General features: G+C 48.3%; 1 protein-coding gene and 1 non-coding gene across 2 annotated transcripts in view; one reads left to right on the top strand and one right to left on the bottom strand.

The window, feature by feature from the left end:
* Nucleotides 1-121: 121 nt before the first annotated feature.
* OPRD1 (opioid receptor delta 1) overlaps nt 122-20179 on the bottom strand; it is a 35242-nt gene continuing 15184 nt past the window's right edge. The window contains exons 2-3 of the mRNA XM_024766814.1: nt 3136-3485; nt 122-663 (exon numbers count right to left, since the gene is read on the bottom strand). Coding sequence (XP_024622582.1) covers nt 122-663; nt 3136-3485 — 892 coding nt within the window. The remainder of the gene's footprint in view (nt 664-3135; nt 3486-20179) is intronic.
* On the top strand, nt 14383-14454 carry TRNAE-UUC (transfer RNA glutamic acid (anticodon UUC)). Its single transcript has one exon. It is a non-coding gene; the product is annotated as a tRNA-Glu (tRNA).

Genomic DNA, 20179 nt, shown 5'->3' with positions numbered 1-20179 from the left:
CCATCTGCCCAGGGGCCCCCTCCCGCCCCCCTCCGCGTCGTGGCCCCCGCCCCCATTAGAACTCGGCATGACCGCCGCCGGGTCACTCCGGAGGGCTGCGCGGCGGGCCGGCCCGGCGGGGTCAGGCGGCGGCACCACCGCCGGGACCGTCGGACAGGGTGCAGGCGGTGACCCGATCGCGGGCCGTAGCTTCGCGGGCGCGGGCGAAGCTGCCGGGTTCCGGGCGGCCGCAGGGCGTGCGGCAGAGCTGGCGGAAGCAGCGCTTGAAGTTCTCGTCAAGGAAGGCGTAGAGCACGGGGTTGAGGCTGCTGTTGGCGTAACCGAGCGCGATGCACAGGTGCAGCGCGGCCACCACGAGCGGGTCGCGGCGGTCGATGTCCACCAGCGTCCAGACGATGACGAAGATGTGGATGGGGGCCCAGCACACCACGAAGGCGCCCACCACCACCAGCACCATGCGCGTGATGCGCCGCAGACTGCGGTCCTTCTCCTTGGAGCCGGAGAGCAGGCGCACGCTGCGCAGGCGCAGCAGCATGAGGCCGTAGCAGACGGTGATGACGAGGATGGGCACAACGAAGGCGAAGAGGAACACGCAGATCTTGGTCACCGTGTCCCAGTACCAGCTGGGGCTGGGGAACTGGAGCATGCACACCACTGCCCCGTCTGGGCCGGGGAAACAAGGAAAGACAGTGGGTGAGGGGCTCGTGGGCCTAAGGACCTTGTCTCCCTGCTCACCCACCCTTCTCGGCTTAGTCAAGCCCCACTGCCTCCTCCTGGCCTTTTCTCAAGGTGATTCTTCTACCCAGAATGTCCTCCATCACTTCTGCACTTGGTGAACTTCTACTCATCCTTCAAGACCTCAGCAGGATTGGCCCTAACCTAGGAGGTCTGCTTTCTATATTCTCTCCCAGTCCCTTTATCAGCCTCTATGTACATGGGCAGCAGTGATATAATGATAATGATATAATTTAGCCCAAGCCCACTAAATGACGGTCATTATGATAACTGAAAATACCCCCACACATTTCCAAAGTAGCTCCAATGGGGAAAATATTGCTAGGATTGACTTAGAGAGCATGAGTTAAGAGCAGGACTCAGGCCCCGCTGTGTGATGTGGCCTTGGGCAAATTACTGAACCTCTATCAGAGCTCCCATAAAGTGGGACTAACAACAGTACCTAAACTCATAGGGTTGTTGTGAGGATTAAATGGGCCATGGCATGGAAAGCATTTAGCACAGTGGGGTTCAAGCGCTTGGTACACTCACAGGGCCAAGGAGCAGAAACGCGTGGGAGTCCGGGGGTCAGAACTAGGGCCAAGGAGGCAGATGTCAGCTTAATGTCAAGAACTTTCTGACTGCCACACTTGTCCAAAGATAAGAGGGGCACCTAGGATGGAATGAGCTCCCTGTTCCAGGAGTGTGGGCTTGGGCTGGATGAGCACCTCAGGGGATGTTATGGGATTCAGATACAGGGCTGAGGCTGATCCAGGGGACTTCCAGGACCTCTTGGGATTCTGGAATCTGAGGACCCACCCAGTGGACTTGGAGCCTGAGAGTTGTAAGAAAAGGGCTGGGGTCCACAGACAGAGTGGGTCCACAGGACATCAGGCTGGCAGGACCCCCACCAATGACTGAACCCAAGGACTTCATTGTACAGATGGCAGAAACAGGCCCAGAGAGGAACAGCACTTGTCCAAGGTCGCACAGCAAGTGGCTTACAGAACTGAGTGCCAATGACACACACTGGGGGAGTGTATGTGTGTGTGTGTAAAAGAGTGTGTGTGGGGTGGGTTGGGGATGAGGGGGCCCATCTGGCCTGGCCCCAGCAGGGCTGCAGTTAATGGCCTGTAAACTGAAGGCTGACAGTGAGGAACGGGGCCCAGCTGGTGAGTCAAGTCTAATCACACAGAGACTATATAAGGCACCAGGAGCTCTACCCTTGTGAGAGTGGAGGGTGGCCAAGAAACCTCCCACCAAGCCTGTTCCCTCTCCTACCACAACACAAACCTTCACCCCAGCAGCCAAAAGGAGCAACAGATATGGGGGCAGGAACCTTGGGTTCTAGGCCAGATTCTACCAAATGCCTGGCTATGTGACCCTAAGTAAACCACCTGACCTCTCTGATTCTGTTTTCTTTCAGTCCTATGGAAGTAGGAGTCCCTGCCTTGTCTATCTCACAGGCTTAATCATTCTGATAGCTGCTACTTATTGGGCCTTGACAATGAGCCAGGCCTTGTCCTAAGTCTTTTACACATATAACCTCATTTAATCTTTTCAACACTCCATGATAGAGTGTGGCTCAGATAGGTTAGTGACCAGTGTCTTTGGCACCCTGCTAAACTACTTTTCCCACTTACATCAAGTAGGGATCATGTGACCAGCCATCACTAGGAAGTGATGTGCCCTGACATTTAAAAGTGGTTGTGCTTTCTCACCACTCCCATATTCATCTGCTGGCCAGATGCCAGCACACTGCTTCCAAAACCATCATTTGGAGCCTGGATCCCTGAATGACTGTGTGGAATAGAGCCCCTCCTCCGCTTACTCACATTGGATTGTGATCTGAGTGAGAAACTTCTACTGTGTTAAGCCTTGGAGCTTTGGAGATTGTTACAGCAGCCATCCTGACTGATACAGGCGGTTACTGTACTAATTGCCATTTTACTCTGAGAAAATGCACCTGTCATTCTGTGCAGGCCATTCTCTAGGCCTTGCTTTGGTCATCTGGGTCAACGGGGTGGAAGGGAATTTGGGACGGGATTGCAGATCTTGTGGCCCGCACTGCTCACTGGTCAGTGACACCCTCACCCCACCGGCTATCCATCCATCTCCCTAAAGGTCAGTCATCCACACATCTAGCCATCTGTAATCCCATTTATAAACTTCCTTTGGCCAGCTACCCATATGACCACCGACCAGTCATTCATCCTCACAACAGTCCACCATTCACGTTCCCATTGGTTGCCTATTCACAGTCCCACTGGCCAGCCATCCACACCTTCATTGATCGGCAATCCATACTTCCATTGGTGAGCCACTTACACCCACCCTGGTAAGTGGCCTGCAAACCCACGGAGGCCCGTGAGCTGCCTCCTGTGGTCAGTGACCTGTACCAAGGCTCCCTCCCTCACTCACCCCGGGGGCGGGTCACGGCCATGACCATGATGGGTACACCAACAACCGAGGCCAGGACCCAGATGCAGATGTTGATCAGCTTGGCCTTGGCAGGTGTGCGTAAGTCCAGGGCCTTGACAGGGTGGCAGACGGCAATATAGCGGTCGACACTCATCATGGTGAGCGTGAAGATGCTGGTGAACATGTTGTAGTAGTCAATGGAGAGCACAGCCTTGCAGAGCAGTTCCCCAAAGGGCCACGTCTCCATCAGGTACTTGGCACTCTGGAAGGGCAGTGTGCTGGTGGCCAGGGCGTCTGCCAAGGCCAGGTTGAAGATGTAGATGTTGGTGGCCGTCTTCATCTTAGTGTACCTTAAAAGGAAGTGCATTTGTAATCTTTCCATTTCACAGATTTCAGTTTCACATGAAACTCAGGGAGGGGAAATGACTTGCCAAAGATCACACAAAAGGTCAGGGGCAGAAGTGGGACTAGAACCCTGAACTAGCTGATTCAGCATCGCTCCTTACCACTATAACAGATGCAAAAGGAGTTCTCTGGCAGGGGGTAACTTTGGCAGGAGGTATTGGAGGAAAAACCCTTATCTTCCCAGGGGTTCTAAGCAATATGGTTAAAGATAAAGCTGGGCTTCAGAGGAAAACAGGTCTAGGTCGTAATTCTGCCTCTACTGTTTATTAGCTGAGTGACTCTAGACTAGTAACTTGAATTCTCTAAGCCTCAGTGTCCATAACTGTAAAAAAAAGGGTGATACTTTTACCAGCCTCATAGGGTTGTTATAAAATTTAATGAGATGATACAGCATTTAGCACTGAGCTCAAAGCATGGTAAGTGCTCAGCATGTGATAGCTGTTATTATTCCTCATATATAAGAGTGAAGCTGGGGGCTAGACCAGAGTGCCCTGACCCTCTGGCCTCTGCCACTGATCTGGCCTTTTGGGAATATGACTAGCCAGCTCCAAGGAAGCCGGGGCAAACTGGCTGGGGCCTTACACTGCCTGGATATTCTCCATGGTAGACCAGGGCTCCCAGTCTATGGTCCCATCCAGACCATCTTATCCCCAGGTAGCTGGACTCACCCAGCTGTGGGGAAGGGGGAGCAGGTGACAAGAGTCACACATCTGACCCAGGGCGTGAGCCCAAGTGTCCAAGCCAGATGTCTGCAACAAGCTGGGCACCCAGAGTTCTGCAACGTCCCTCCATGCTCTACGCTGCCGCCCAGCTGCCTGCTGACCCCTTGTCGGGCCAACATGTATAATCACAACGCCTCTGTACCAGGGCCTGGGCTGGGCACCGGATAGCCTGGCAGAGGCTAAATACACTGAAATAGACCATCCCCATGCAGTGTGAGCATCACAGAAACACATGCACACTGAGGCAGGGGTAAGGATGCCTTTCATGCCCCTGGAATGATCTGAGAAACCCAGGGAAGGGTTGCATGAGCAACTCCTCAAATTTCAGAGCAGGAAGAGCCCTGAGAGATTGAGGGGGGGTGATTTTGCTACCGTGTGGTCCAAGGACTCCCAAAGGAATTACCGGAAGAGCCTGTGAGAAGTGCAAATTCTTGGACCCCACCCCAGACCTTCTCAATATTTTTTTTTTGGAGGGGGGCCATGCGCGGCATGTGGGATCTTTGCTCCCCGACCAGGAATCGAATCCACGCTCCCTGCATTGGAAGCGCAGAGTATTAACCACTGGACCACCAGGGAAGTCCCCTTCTCAATCTTAATCTCTGGAATTCAGGCCTGGGAATCTTTATCTTTAACAAGACACCACACACACACACACACACACACACACACACACACACACACACATATACACACACGATTCTCACGGAGTTTAGTTTGAGAAAAAATATGTAGCCTAAAGCCCACACGGGGGAGAGATGGGAAACTGACCCAAGGTCACAGAGCGACAGCGGCAGAACCAAGGTGAGAACTTGGACCTCCCGGCTCCCAGACAGTGCTCTCTCCACCCTCCACCAAGGGTGGAAGCACGCTGTGTGCCTCTACTCCTCCGGGCCGGAATCCTCCTGACACCATGCCGAGCCCGGGGCACCCAGGATGAGCACACCCAGTGTGTTCTGAATGACTGAACAAACTCATATCAGCTAAGGCTGTTCCTTCATGAAGTGACTGATTTTTTTGGTTAAAAAATTAACTCCTTCATGGTCCTCCAGGGCCAGCATCTGTCCCACTCCCTCCCAAAATAACTATCTGCCCTGGGCTGGAGAAGCAAAAAGTTTTGCTGGGAGACAGCAGAACTGCAAGTCTCGGGAAGTCCGCCTTCAGCGGGTGCAGGAACAGCTGTGTGGGAGGCCGCCTCAATCCCGCAGCTGACTTGTCTAATTTCACTTCTTTTGCGCAGAACAATCAGAGGCTGTTCTTTGCCTGCTATTTTGATTTGGAAAAGATCCTTCAATTCCCAGAGGGGGCTGGGACGCTGGGAAGTGGGTGATGAAGCTGCTGTAGCTGGTCCGGGCAGGGCTGAGGCATAGCCGACTCTGGCAGGCGGGGCCCCAGCAGAGGGAGAGGGAGGCCTCCCGTCACAGGCCCCCCCACCACTCCCACAGCTCACCCGTCCTCTTCACCTCCTCAGACAAATCCTGCCACTCTCTGGCTCTCAGCCCCATAGGGGCCCTCCAGAGTTCCTCCACATTCCACAAACTGGCCCTGACCACCTCTTGGGTCCCAGCTCCCAGAACCTTCCCCCTGATGGACGTGCCCCCCAGCCCTCATCCCGGCCTCTCTGCTGTTCCTTGGACACATCAAGCCCATCCCACCTCAGGGCCTCCAGACTGCTGCTCGCTCAGCCTGGAACCCTCATCCTCCAAATTTTGCCTGGCTTGTTCCTTCACTTAATTCAGGACTCTATTCAAATACCTCCTCCTCAGAGAAGCTGCCCTACCCTCTCTATCTTAAGTACCCTCTCTTCCCTCTCTTTACGCTGCTTCATTCTTTACAGCACGACCCACCACCCTGAAGGCAGGGCACTTTGCCCATCTCGTTCGCTGCTGCATCATCAGGCCTACTAATGGTACCTGGCCAATAGCAGGCTCTCAGTAGACATTTGTGGTACAGATGTCTTAGTCCAAGCCTCCTCAGTTCTCACGGGAACCATCACAGCAGGCTCCCTGCCCCACACTTCATCCTCCACATGAAAAGGTAGATTTTCGCAGGCACATTCGACTCTACCGCTTACAATCCTTCCATGGCTCCCCACTGCCATCTGGATAAAAACCAAACTCCTCACACTGGCATTCCATCTGGGTAGCCTCCTTTCCCACTGTGCCTGCCCATCACATCCAGCCACATCTGTGGTTCCCTCAGATGCTCGTTCATTCTAGTAAGCCCTCCCTCCTAAGAGACAGCCACTGTGATGGTTTGGCAGGAATCCTTCCAAACCGCATAGATGTGGCTCCTGCCAATGTAATACAATTACCTCGTGTTACAGTACTATAATGGAAACACTTGCCCCTCTGCCCTACCCCATCCTCACTTCTCTGTCCTGCTCACCAGAGGCAACCGCTTTTAATGTTTTAAATTATTTTTCTAGTGATTATCTCCAGAATTCTAAATAATATGCTTAAATGTCTATTTCTTGATGTATCTATTTTAGACAGTATCTGTTGAAGTTTGTATTCGGTCAAGCCAGGCTCTGCAGCAGTAACAGACAATCCCAAAATCTCAGTGGCTTAACACACAAAAAAGCTTTAGTTCTTACCCTTGCAGAATCCATTCAGTGTCTCCAGCACAACCATATTCCACGAGGCATTTCCAACCTGCTTCAACCTTGTGGTTCTGCTATCTTAACCCAAGGCCTCCTTGGTCACCACAGAGGGAGAAGTGACAGCCACAGGGTCATCTAAGCTTCATTCTAGCTGCAAGACAGTACTTTCACCTGAAGCTGACCGACCAGAACTAGTCATATGGCCCCACCCAATTGCAAGGGGCTGAGAAGTAGTCTTTCATGTGCCCAGAAGGAGGGAGAACCAAATATTAGTGAACACTACTAAGATCTTCCCTCCACAACTCTCTAAATATGGTAGATGAGGACTAACTCTCTTACACTACACAACTTCCTCTCTCCATCCTCCCAATATAGTTCTACCACAATTTTAAAAATTTTAGTTAAATTGATATTCAAGGTTTACTTTTTTTCAGGGTTTATACTTTTTTTTTCTTTTAAGCTTTTTTTTTTAATTTTTATTTTAGGCTGTGTTGGGTCTTCGTTGCTGTGTGCAGGCTTTCTCTAGTTGCGGCGAGTGGGGGCTGCTCTTCCTTGCGGTGCACAGGCTTCTCATTATGGTGGCTTCTCTTGTGGCGGAGCACGGGCTCTAGGCGTGTGGGCTTCAGTAGTTGTGGCTCACGGGCTCAGTAGTTGTGTCTCGCGGGCTCTAGAGTGCAGGCTCAGTAGTCGTGGCGCACAGGCTTAGTTGCTCTGCGGCATGTGGGATCTTCCCCGACCAGGGCTTGAACCCATGTCCCCTGCATTGACAGGTGTATTCTTAACCACTGAGCCACCAGGGAAGCCCCACAGGGTTTACATTCTTATGACTTTGTAGATACTGTCCACTGAGCCAAATGGTATACTATAGTTACATTTATTTTCTAGTACTGATTTTTGTTTTTCCTGGAGTTAATAATTGCTTCTTTTTTTCATTTGCTTAGTTCTGGGTACATATTGATAAATCTCTTCAAACACTCCAGCAGATCCATAAAATGCTTTTTCCATGCAGTCACATAATCTATCAGTTCCTTTTGTTTTTCTAGTGAATCCACTTCCTGGAGCTTCCCTCCTCCCCTTTCAATCTGGGACTGGTTGCTTTCTAGACAAGCTGCACACCTGTTTCCTGGGTTACAAGTCTTTTTATCTTGGTTTCTGCCCTTATTTTAGTGGAGCATATCCTCTAGTCACTTCCTAAGAAAGGGCACATAGGAAGTAAAAATTTTACACCCTTGCATGTCTGAAAATGTCTTTCTTCTATCCTCACTTCTGATTTCATTCATTCTACATAAAAGAGTAGATTGGAAATCATTTTCCCTCAGAAAATTGAAAGCATGGCTCCCTCATCTTCTAGTTTCTAGTGTTGTCACCGAGGTATCTGAAACGATTCTGATTCCTGATGTTTTGTATGTAATCTGTCCTCCCCACCCCTGAAATTTTTAGGACCTTCTTTTTATTCCCAGTATTCTGACATTTGTGAAGATGTGCCTTAGGATGGTTCTTTTTCATTTTTATTAGGTCTTCTCAGTCTCAGGTTTATGCCCTTCAGTATACAATGCTCTCATCATTTCTTTGATCACTTCCTCCCCTCTGCTTTCTCTGGAATCCCTGGACAATCTGGTAGTCAGATATCGGGTCCCCTGGATTGATCATCTAATTTTCTTATCTTTTTTATTTTCCATCTTTTTGGTACATCTTCTTGGGAAATTTCCTTTTCATTACCTCTCAACCTTTCTACTGACTTTTTTAAACTTTGTTTTGTCTCTCATGTTTTATTTTCCCAGTGTACTTTCTTCTCTTATTGTTCCTTTTTATATAGCATTTGTAGCATCTTATTTCATGGATATAATATCTTCTCTACTCTCTCTGAGGATACTAATAATTTTTGTTTTGTATTTTCTTCTGCTCTCTGCATTGTCTATCTGCTTCGAACATTTTTCTTTATTTGTCTGCTTTGGCTTCCCTCTTTTATCCTGGAGACTTCCTTCAAATATCCGGTGATATGTGACTAAAGGTTGGTCTTTGAGTGAAGCACTAATTAACTAATTGATAGCTCTTGGGGTGGGGGGCTATCAACTGGTGTGCTTCATTCTACGGGGATTGAATGAAGATCTGGCTTTTACACTAGGAATATTTAAATATCAGTGTCTGTAGGTCTCTTCTTCGGGGCCTTCAGAAGAGAATCCTCCCATTTCCTGCCTGGGGAGCACACTTCTGGCTGTCAGGATTCTGGTAGCAGAGCTGGAGAAGGGGTCTGGGAAACCTCCATTTTTTCCTTTGGTACCTCACTCTGACCCTTTCCGTGTCTACTGGTCCCAAGTTCAGTTCCTCCAGGTTAACTTCTCCAAGGAAAAAACCCTGACCTCCTGCAGAGTGGAGGGGTGGCCACCTGGCTATGCAGGGTACAAGGGATGGGGGACTAAGGGTCTCACTGCTCTCTCTATAGGTAATCAATTCCCTGCCCCTGTTTTCAGCCCCACATCTCACCCCTTCTTAGCCTGTTCCTCCTCTCTGAATTGCTTTTCATCATCCAAATATGTGTTGCCATACCTTAAAGAACATAAACTGAGACACAAGAGATGAAGTGATTTTGCCCAAGGTCACATGGCCATTAAGTGGCAGAGCTGGTATTTAACTCAGGAAGTCTAGTGCCAACACCTGGTAATGACTTTGTTATTCTGCCCCTCCATGATTTTTACCTTCCTTCCTCCTCCACTTCCTTCGTCCCCCATATTTCAAAAAGTCAAGGAATGTGAGCTTATTATAAGCTGAGGTTTGTTCACTCATCCAACAGGTATTAATCGAGCAGCTGGTATGTGCCAGGCACTGAGTAACGGATATAGGAGTAAAGATGGCAGTCTGACTTCTTGAAATTTATGGTCTCAGGGAGGGGGCAGACACTGAACAAATTGCTGCACTTTTTAGGCAGGGGAGTGATGTGGTTTGGTTTACGTGTGTTTCTCAAAAGATCATTCTGACTCTACTGTGTGGAGGCTAGTTGTAGGGCAGAGCAAGAATGGGTGAGAGAATGAATTTCCTAGGAAGATAAATTATTTATTTCCCCACATCTCAAAATCCTACTGTTGGTCTCTAATTCCTTTTTTCTTTTTCCTATTTCAAAAAGTTGTAGATATGACATTGGACCCTTATATTATACCATATTTAAAAATTAACTCAAAATGGATATAAGACCTAAATGTAAGAGCTAAAACAATAAAACTCTTAGAAGAAAACATAGAGGGAAAGTTTCATGACACTGGATTTGGCAAAAGCAATTCAGAGAGGAGGAGCAAGCTAAGAAGGGGTGAGATGTGGGGCTGAAAACAGGGGCAGGGAATTGATTACCTATAGAGAGAGCAGTGAGACCCTTAGTCCCCCATCCCTTGTACCCTGCATAGCCAGGTGGCCACCCCTCCACTCTGCAGGAGGTCAGGGTTTTTTCCTTGGAGAAGTTAACCTGGAGGAACTGAACTTGGGACCAGTAGACACGGAAAGGGTCAGAGTGAGGTACCAAAGGAAAAAATGGAGGTTTCCCAGACCCCTTCTCCAGCTCTGCTACCAGAATCCTGACAGCCAGAAGTGTGCTCCCCAGGCTCCCCAGACTTCTGGAATATGATACCAAAAGCACAGGCAACAAAAGAAAAAATAGATAAACTGGACTACATCAAAAGTCAAAGCTCTTGGGGCTTCCCTGGTGGTGCAGTGGTTAAGAATCCACCTGCCAAGGCAGGGGACATGGGTTCGAGCCCTGGTCCAGGAAGATCCCACATGCCACAGAGCAACTAAGCCCGTGCGCCACAACTACTGAGCCCGCATGCCACAACTACTGAAGCCCATGCACCTAGAGCCCATGCTCCGCCACAAGAAAAGCCACCACAATGAGAAGCCTGCGCACCTCAACGAAGAGTAGCCCCCACTCACTGCAACCAGAGAAAAGCCACGCGCAGCAACAAAGACCCAACGCAGCCAAAAAATAAAATAAAATAAAACAATAAAATAAATAAATTTATTAAAATAAAAAAGTCAAAGTTCTTATGCATCAAAGGACACTATCAACAGAGTGAAAAGGCCATCCACAGAATGGGAGAAAATATTTGCAAATTACATATCTGATAAGGGGTTAATATCTAGAATATATAAAGAACTCCTACAACTCAACAATAAAAAAGCAAACAACTAGATTTGAAATATGGGTAAAGGACTGGAACAGACATTTCTCTAAAGATATTCAAATGACCAATAAGCACATGAAAAGATACTCAACATCGGGCTTCCCTGGTGGCGCAGGGGTTAAGAATCCACCTGCCAATGCAGGGGACACGGGTTCAAGCCCTGGTCCGGGAAGTTCTCACATGCCACAGAGCAACGAAGCCCGTGCGGCACAACTACTGAGCCTGCACTCTAGATCCCGCAAGCCACAACTACGGAAGCCCGCGTGCCTAGAGCCCATGCTCCGCGACAAGAGAAGCCACCACAATGAGAAGCCCGCACACTGCAACGGAGTAGCCCCCGCTCGCCACAACTAGACAAAGCCTGTGAGCAGCAACGAAGACCCACCACAGTCAAAAATAAATAAATAAAATTAATTAATTTTAAAAAATCATATTAAAAAACTATTAAAAAAAAGATACTCAACATCATTAATCATTAGAGAAATGCAAATCAAAACCACAATGAGATACCACTTAGGATGGCTACTATTAAAAAAAAAAACAAAAACAGGAAATAACAATTGTTGACGAGGATGTGAAGAAATTAGAACCCTTGTGCACTGTTGGGGGAATGTAAAATGGTGCAGCCCCTGTGAAAAATAGCATGGCAATTCCTCAAAAAATTGAAAATAGAATTGCTATATGGTCCAGCAATTCCACTTCCAGGTATATATCCAAAAGAATTAAAAGTAGGGTCTTGAAGAGATATCTGTACACCCATGTTCAAAGTAGCATCATTCACAATAACCAAAAGGTACGTACCATTGACGAATGAACGGATAAACAAAATGTGGTCTATACATGCAATGGAACATTATTCAGCCTTAAAAAGGAAGGAAATTCTGACACACGCTACAACGTAGGTGAGCCTTAAGGACATTGGGCCAAGTGAAATAAGCCACCCACAAAAAGACAAAAACCTCTATGATTCCACTCACATGAGGTACTTAGTCATAGCAGCAGAAAGTAGAATGGTGGCTGCCAGGGGCTGGGGGAAAAGGGAAATGGGGAGTCATTATTTAATGGGTACAGAGCCTCAGTTTGAGAAGATGAAAAAGAATGTTCTGGAGATGGATGGTGGCGATGGCTGCACAGCAATGTGAATGTACTTAACGTCAGTGAACCGTACACTTAAAAACGGTTAAAACGGTAAAGTTTATGTTATGTGTATTGTACCGCTATCAAAAAAGAAGCTGTGGCTATAATCAAGTGCTCGCACTGTGTCGGCTTTCTAAGCTAGAGAGTTTGGTGAGGGAGTCCTTTAGCGCCATTTGGATCTTAGCTCAGCATACTTAGCTGTGTGATCTTGAATATATTACTTCACCTCTCTGAAGCTGTTTCCCTCATTGGTAATTTCAGTGTACTCATGCTTTTTAGGAGCCAACGCATGTGAAAGTGTCTAGCTTACTAGCCAGCACACAAACAAGAATTAGCAACCCTTTTGCGTTTATTTCCCCTGATAATTTTTGCTTTTTTTTCTCATAGAATTCAATCCTCTATGGATTGGACCTAACCCTGGGGGTGAACTCTACTGCCTCTGAAATGCCTTGGGAAGCTCTTTGGTTTTCTTCTAGATCAAAATCCCCTTTAAGCTCATCTTGAATTCCATAGCTGCTGGGGAATTTGCTCCCATCCATCCTTTTCAGACCCCACGGAGGCTACCCTTATATGAAGCACCAAGTGGCCAACCATGTTGGTTTCAGAGCCTTAAATCCAGTCCGTCATCTGTCAAACAGGCCCCCCTGGCAGGAAAGAACACAACCACCTCTATCCATTTTCCTTCAATTTGATGGCGACTGGGCATGTTCTCTGACTGACGTACAACCTGGGCCATATTAAATCCACACACGCTGCTGGGTCTCTGGAGAGCTGGGCTTCTCAACCGACGAGGAAGCTCCTAGTAAGAATTTCCTCCCCCAGGCAAAGCCAGGGCAGCGTGCTGACATCTTAATGCCTGGTGCCCAGAAGAAGGTTGAAACGGTCTCTCCTTTCTAACAGTCCCTGTTAGACCAGGGACTGGTCTAACAGCTTTGGGCGGGTCGTTTGTTTTCTTTAAGCAATATTCTCTGTCTTTTCTTTCATGTACCAGGCACTATGCCAAAAGCAGTGAATGCATGATTTCATTTCATCGTCACTACAACCCTGAGTGTTAAGACCATGCATGGAACGTCCCCATTCTACAGAGGAGCTAAGTTAGACGGCTCATACAAAGACACGCGGCTAGGAAGTGACAATGGCAGCATTCAAACTCAGACTTGGTTTCCAGAGCCCACACTTATAACCACTCGAGTCTGTTCACTGTCCCGCCGCCACCTGCCACCTGCGCTAGCTTATCACACGTTGGCCATGGGGAGGGGGCCAGTCTGGAGGCTGGGACCAAAGGGAGGGAACTGGTCCAGAGGTGGGCTGCCTCCAGAGCCTTTGCCTGTTTTCACACATTCCTCAACCCCGCGAGGGTTTGGAGAAAATCTGCTCACAGCCCAGGCAGGGTGGGGGAGAGACAGACTTATAAACAACAGAACAATGTCACAGGCACCGTGACAGGGCTCAGTGGGGCAAGGAGGAGAGGTCAATTCAGAACAAAACGTACACCTTTGGTCACAAGGGGGTGGCAACCAGTATTGTGGTACAACAACCACGTGCCAGGTCTTTCTCAGGCATGATTTTATGTACTTCTTACACCTGTGTTTTGTTTTTTTAATGGATAATAAACAGTTGTTGGACATTGACTCTTTGCCAGGCACTGGGAAAGCATTTTACATCATTTAATCTTCCTAGCACCCCTACAGGGTAGACAGTATTTATCATTCCCGATTTATAGAGAGCAGTAAAGGAACTTGTCCACGGTTGCAGTCAGAGGCTGAGCAGAGATTCAAACCCTGTGCTCTTCCCCGAGACCCTGGTGCCTTCCTCTGGACTTCAGTTTCAGCTTCTCCCCTGAGGACCCAAATTGTGCGCCCCTCACGTATTCTCTCTTTTTTTTTTTTTTTTGCGGTACGCAGGCCTCTCACTGTTGTGGCCTCTCCCGTTGCAGAGCACAGGCTCCGGACGCGCAGGCTCAGCGGCCATGGCTCACGGGCCCAGCCGCTCTGCGGCACGTGGGATCTTCCCGGATCGGGGCACGAACCCGTGTCCCCTGCATCGGCAGGCGGACTCTCACCCACTGCGCCACCAGGGAAGCCCACGTATTCTCTTTGACAAGGAAAACATAAGGTACCGAAGGCATGGCATTGTCTTGGTCACCACTATGTGCCTGGGACTTCCAGCAGCGCCCAGCTCAGAGCAGGCGCTCAAAACACATCTGTTAGGGAATTCCCTGGTGGTCCAGTGGTTAGGACTTGGCACTTTCACTGCTGGGGCCCAGGTTCAATCCCTGGTTGGGGAACTAAGATCCTACAGGCGCAGCCAAAAAACCAAAAAAACAGAAAACAAACAAAAAAAACCCACATCTGTTGAGTGAATGAACATCGACATGTCTGTCCTCCACACTAGACTGGGACGTCCTGCAGGCAGGAACCGTGTCCCCTTCATGCTGTGCAGAGGGGACATAGTGGTTACTGGAGGACTCCCTGTGGGACAGAGAGTCAGGAGCCCTGATTCTTGGAAGTAACCAGCCACAGACCCAAGAGCTTTGGGACAAATTAGGACAGCTCTTCCTCCCGCCTCCCCCCTCTCTCCCTTCCTCCCCTCCTCCCTTCTATCCTTAACCTGGACCAACCCAGGTCCCCTGAAGGACACCTGGGCCTGACCCTGTCTGCCCTGAATCTGCAGTGACTCAGCTCTGCCACTGCAAAGGGAAATGTTGTCAGATCATTTACCCAAAGCAGCTAATTTGTTTTTAACTAAACTGAGGGGTATTTTTTTTTTCCCTTAGGCACAAGAGCTCATGGGAGTCAAAGTCAGGGCAAGAGACCTAAAAACAATTACAGCAACAGCAACAAGCTAAGAGCACCAACCCTCTGTCTGACCGACCTTATGGCACCTTAGGAACCAAATCAAACAAAATGCTTGAGCCTAGATCAAAACTCATTTGGTCCCAAACAGCGTGGACTGCTGGAGCATTTAGAGTTAATTTTATTCCCCAATGCTTTGTGAGATCTCAGAAATAACATCTGCTCACTATAAAAGGTCCAAACAATACAGAATCACTTCATAAAGAAAATTTAAAAACCAACATCAATAGTACAGACTATCATTAACAGACAACAGGCAAACACACAGGCCCTGTTTTATATAAATGGGATCTGGTTCTAACATTATTAAATAACCTGTTTCTTTCTTCTCAAAAATATGCTGTGACCATCTTTCTATATCCGCAGATACAAATTAATATAATTTTTGGTGACCGATTGTTATTCTAGTCTAGAGGTCAACAGGCCTTTTCTGTAAAGAGCCAGAGAGTAAATATTTTAGGCTTGGGAGGCCTAAATATTTGGTAGGCCTAGATGCATATTCTTCTGTTTCTTGCTTTTGTTCTTTTTTTTTTTTTTTTTTACAAGCCTTTAAAAGTGTAAAAACCATCTTTAGCCCAAGGACCATACAAAAACAGACTACAGGCTAGAGCTAGTCTCACTTATAGACACTAAACCTCCTGAATACAGTTACTTAATAAATCCCCCTTTAAAAGACACGTAGGTTGTCTCTGCCTTTTTGTTATTATAAATAATAGTGTGATAAACATCTTTGTGTACACGGATATCTGATGGTTTCCTCGGGGAAAATTCCTAGAATCTCAGAGATAGAAGGAAACTTCATAGTGAGGGCATTCCCTCTGTGGCACTCGGCTACGCAGCTTCTGCTTGAGTATATCCAGAGACAGGGAACTCACCACCTGTAGGCACAGTCCATCCTATTGTTGGGACCACTCACAGGATAACAAGTTCTTTGTTTTATTTGAGCTGAAAACTGCCTCCTTCTCACCTGGCACCATTTTTCCTGGTTCTGCTCACAGAATCACAGAATCTAAACCTAACCCTTCTCCCTTCCACGTCTTGGAAAATAAAGATATTAACAGTACACAGGGGCTTCCCTGGTGGCACAGTGGTTGAGAATCCATCTGCCATTGCAGGGGACACGGGTTCGATCCCTGGTCCGGGAAGATCCCACATGCCACGGAGCAGCTAAGCCCGTGCGCCACAACTACCTAGCCTGTGCTCTAGAGCCCGTGAGCCACAACTACTGAGCCCGTGTGCCACAACTACTGAAGCCCACGCTCCTAGAGCCTGTGCTCCACGAGAGAAGCCACCGCAATGAGAAGCCTGTGCGCTGCAACAAGACCCAATGCAGCCAAAAATAAATAAATAAAATAATTTATTTAAAAAAAAAACTGTACACACTTCACCTAGCTATGATGAGAACTGAGCTAGTACAAGTGCTCAGTATGTGTTAGGGGCCCTGGCCAGTTGGTGAGCTGCCTTCTCAAGCCGCGTAGTCATTCCTTGGAGCCCTCATCTCGGTTGGTCCTCATGCATTCAAGGGTGTGATTATCTGAGTAAAGATGATACCACAGGACTTCCCTGGTGGCGCAGTGGTTAAGAATCCGCCTGCCAATGCAGGGGACACGGGTTCGAGCCCTGGTCCGGGAAGATCCCACATGCGGTGGAGCAACTAATCCCGGGCTCCACAACTACTGAGCCCGTGTGCCATAACTACTGAAGCCCGTGTGCCACAACTGCTGAAGCCCACGCGCCTAGAGCCTGTGCTCTGCAACAAGAGAAGCCACTGCAGTGAGAAGCCACACACCTTAACGAAGAGCAGCCCCCGCTCGCCACAACTAGATAAAGCCTGTGTACAACAACAAAAACCCAACGCAGCCAAAAATTAAATTAATAAATAAATAAATTTATTAAAAAAAAAAAAAGATGATACCACCCTCTAGGTTAAGGGAAGGCCCAAGATGATGCATGTAAATCACATCACAGGCACTCAGGCCAGGCCTTGTCCCATCTCTCCAGGCAAGTAAGGAAGGCCAAATCCATTTTCTGTGGGATCTTTAACCTCAAAGTCATTAATGTAGACACATGTCACAATAGGAAGTGTGGCCTCTGTGGACAAGTTTTCAGGTTTCCGCCCCGTGGCTGGCTGTATTCACCATACCCAGATGTGGCATGGGGGGTGGCAGGGAGGGTTCTTTTTTTTTTTCAGATGTGGTTTTTGTGTATTTATTACCTCACTGACATCACTGCTTGTGGAACACCTGCTTAAGCCACACCCCCTGTCACTCATGGTCCCCAGACTGGCCTCCCTAGCTCACAACTTTGTTCCTCTCCTACTTTTTTTTTTATTTGCACCAAGCGGCAAGCAGGATCTTAGTTCTCTGACCAGGGATCAAACTGGCACCCCCTGCAGTGGAAGCACAGAGTCTTAACCACTGGACCACCAGGGAAGTACCCCTCTCTTTTCTACTTCTAAGCTGTTCCAGAAATTCCCCACTCCCTGCACCTCCAGCAGATACTGTCACCACCAAGGCTTTAATAACTGTAGTGGGTTGAATGGTGGCCCCTAAAAGACAAGTCCACGTCCCAACCACCAGAACCTGTGAACGTGGTCTTATTTGGAAAAAGGATCTTTATATATGTAATTAAGTTAAGGATCTTGAGACCACCCTGGATTATATGGGTGGGCCCTAACTCTAATGACAAGTGTCTTTGTAAGAGACACACAGCACACAGGGAGAAGAGATGGCCATGTGAAGATGGAAGCAGAGATTAGAGATAAGAGCGATGCAGTCACAAGCCAAGGACTGCTGGCGCCACCAGAAGCTGAAGAGGAAAGGAAGGATTTGCCCCAAGGGCCTTCAGAGGGAGTGCAGCCCTGAATACACTATTTGGACTTCTGGCCTCCAGAGCTGTAAGAGGGTAAACTTCTGTTGTCTTAAGCCATTAAGTTCGTGCTAATGTGTTACAGCAGCTCTAGGAAACTGACACAGTAAAAGCGCAGCCAAGGAGAAGCATGGACTTTGGCACCAGACACACCTAGATTTAAGCCCCAGCTCTACCTCTCACTGTATGACCTTGGGTGAGTTCTAACTTCCCTGAGCCTCAGTACACCCCTCTGTGAAGTGGGTATAAGCATCCTACTTCTTGAGGGTGTGGTGAGTGTGGAATGAACTCATGCCTACGATGTCCCTAGCACACTGCCTGGCACACTCATATCATAGTGGCTTCTCTTCTTGTCCAGATGAGGAAAATGAGCCCAGAATGACCTGTGATGAGCTGCCCTGAGGTCCCAGGCTCCTGACTCCTTTCCTGGCCCTTGGTAACCTACTACCATTGGGGTGGGACACAGAGTCCTGTGCTGGAACTTCAATACTAGAAGAGGCTCTGATCTAACACTGAGTTCAAACCTCCTCTCCCACTTTACAGATAGGGAAACTGAGGCCTGGAGAGGGAAAGACAATTGTGCAATGGTACACAGGGTATCGGTTTCCCTGACTTCTGAGAGCCCAAGGTCTTTCTACTTCTCCAAGCTGCCCTCCCAGGAGCTAAGTCTCAGGTGAGGATTCAAGGTGGCTGAGGCCAAAAAGAAACAGGGGCTCCTATCCAAGGCTTCAGAATTCCTGACAAGGCCCTGGCCTACATTCTATGTCCCGGTGTCCAGTGATTAACCAATGTAGGGTGGGTCCATGGATGGAAATGTTCCCGTTACTGTCATCATCTTTGCCACCATCTCTATCACAGCAGCTACACTGACTCAGTGCTTACACAGGCCTGATGTATTCTATTGTGTCCTACCATGACATTTACATAGATTATCTCATTCAATCACTCCAGCAACCTTATGAAATTGCTACTATTATCATCTTCATACAGAGGAGGAAAGTGAGCCTTGGAGAGCATACTGGGTTGAACAGTTGCCGTCAAAATTCATGTCTACTTAGAACCTCAGAATGTGACCTTATTTGGAATTAGGGTCTTTGCGGATATAATTCATTAAGATGTGGTCATACTAGATTAGGGTGGGCCCTAAATCCAATATGATGCAGAGACACACACAGAGGGACATGGCCATGTGAAAACAGAGGCAAAAATTGGAGTGATACAGCTGCAAGCTCAAGGGATGCCAAGGATTGCCGGCAACCACCAGAAGCTTGGCGAGGAAGGATTCTTCCCCAGAGCCTTCAGAGGGAGCATGGCCCTGTTGATTTCTGACTTCTTCAGCCTCCTGAACTATAAAGAAAAGGTTTCTGTTGTTTTAAACCACCTAGTTTATGGTAATTTGTTATGACAGCCCTAGGAAACTGATACAGAGGGGTTAATCATCTTGCCAGCCATGGCCTAAAACACAAAAGCAATGTCTGTTAAAATTGCTCCACTCCACAGCTCTCCCAACATAACAACTTTTTTCATCAGGAATACAGATTGTTGGCACTGAAAGGAAAGATGGCTGATGAGAGTATTTACTGAGCATTTACTATGTGCCAGCTGCCCTGCTAAGGGCCATATGGGTGTTCACTATCCCACTGAATCTACACAACCATCACAGGAGGTAAGCATTACTCTCCCCATTTTACAGGCGAGCAATGTTGAGGCTCAGAGGGATGAAGTAACTTACCCAAAGTCCCGCAGCTGGGAGCGGCAGGGCCTAGGTTAGGCCTGGGTTGACTCCAGAACCCAGAGTCCTGACTTCTACCCCATCTTCTCCCTGTCTGTCAAGTTCAACCCCTTTGTTTTACAAATGAGGAAACCAAGGCAGAGCTACAGCAGTGATCCCAAAGGCTCTGCCCACGCTAGGGGATAAGCAGTTTAAATAAAACTGGGTCCAGCTGGGGCTCCCTCTATTTGTAGACAAAGAGTGGCTGCTCTTCTGGCTGGCAAAACAAGCAGGGCTGGGCAGCAAGCGTTGGGAGCTACAACCCTGCCCACCATTCCATGGGAGTGGCGAGAGGCCAGAAATGAATTAGCCATCTCAGTTTTGGCAAACCCTGAGGAAGGAAAGTGCTTAATTATAACGAGGCCTAGCGAGTATGTCACCAAGAGAAGATTAAGGACTGGAACATGGCTATACAGAGCTCCTGAGCCGCACATGAGCGGGGAGGCCGACCAGGGTGCGCTCAGCAATAAACAGGGCAGACACCTTGTTCGGTTCAGTTCAAGAACCACAACATGCTC

This window comes from Neophocaena asiaeorientalis, unplaced genomic scaffold (genome assembly GCF_003031525.2).
Source record: "Neophocaena asiaeorientalis asiaeorientalis breed wild unplaced genomic scaffold, Neophocaena_asiaeorientalis_V1.1 scaffold79, whole genome shotgun sequence".
NCBI classification, from domain to species: Eukaryota; Metazoa; Chordata; class Mammalia; order Artiodactyla; family Phocoenidae; genus Neophocaena; species Neophocaena asiaeorientalis.
The sequence above is the reverse complement of the archived record's forward strand: the minus strand, read 5'-3'. Positions and strand labels throughout refer to the sequence as shown.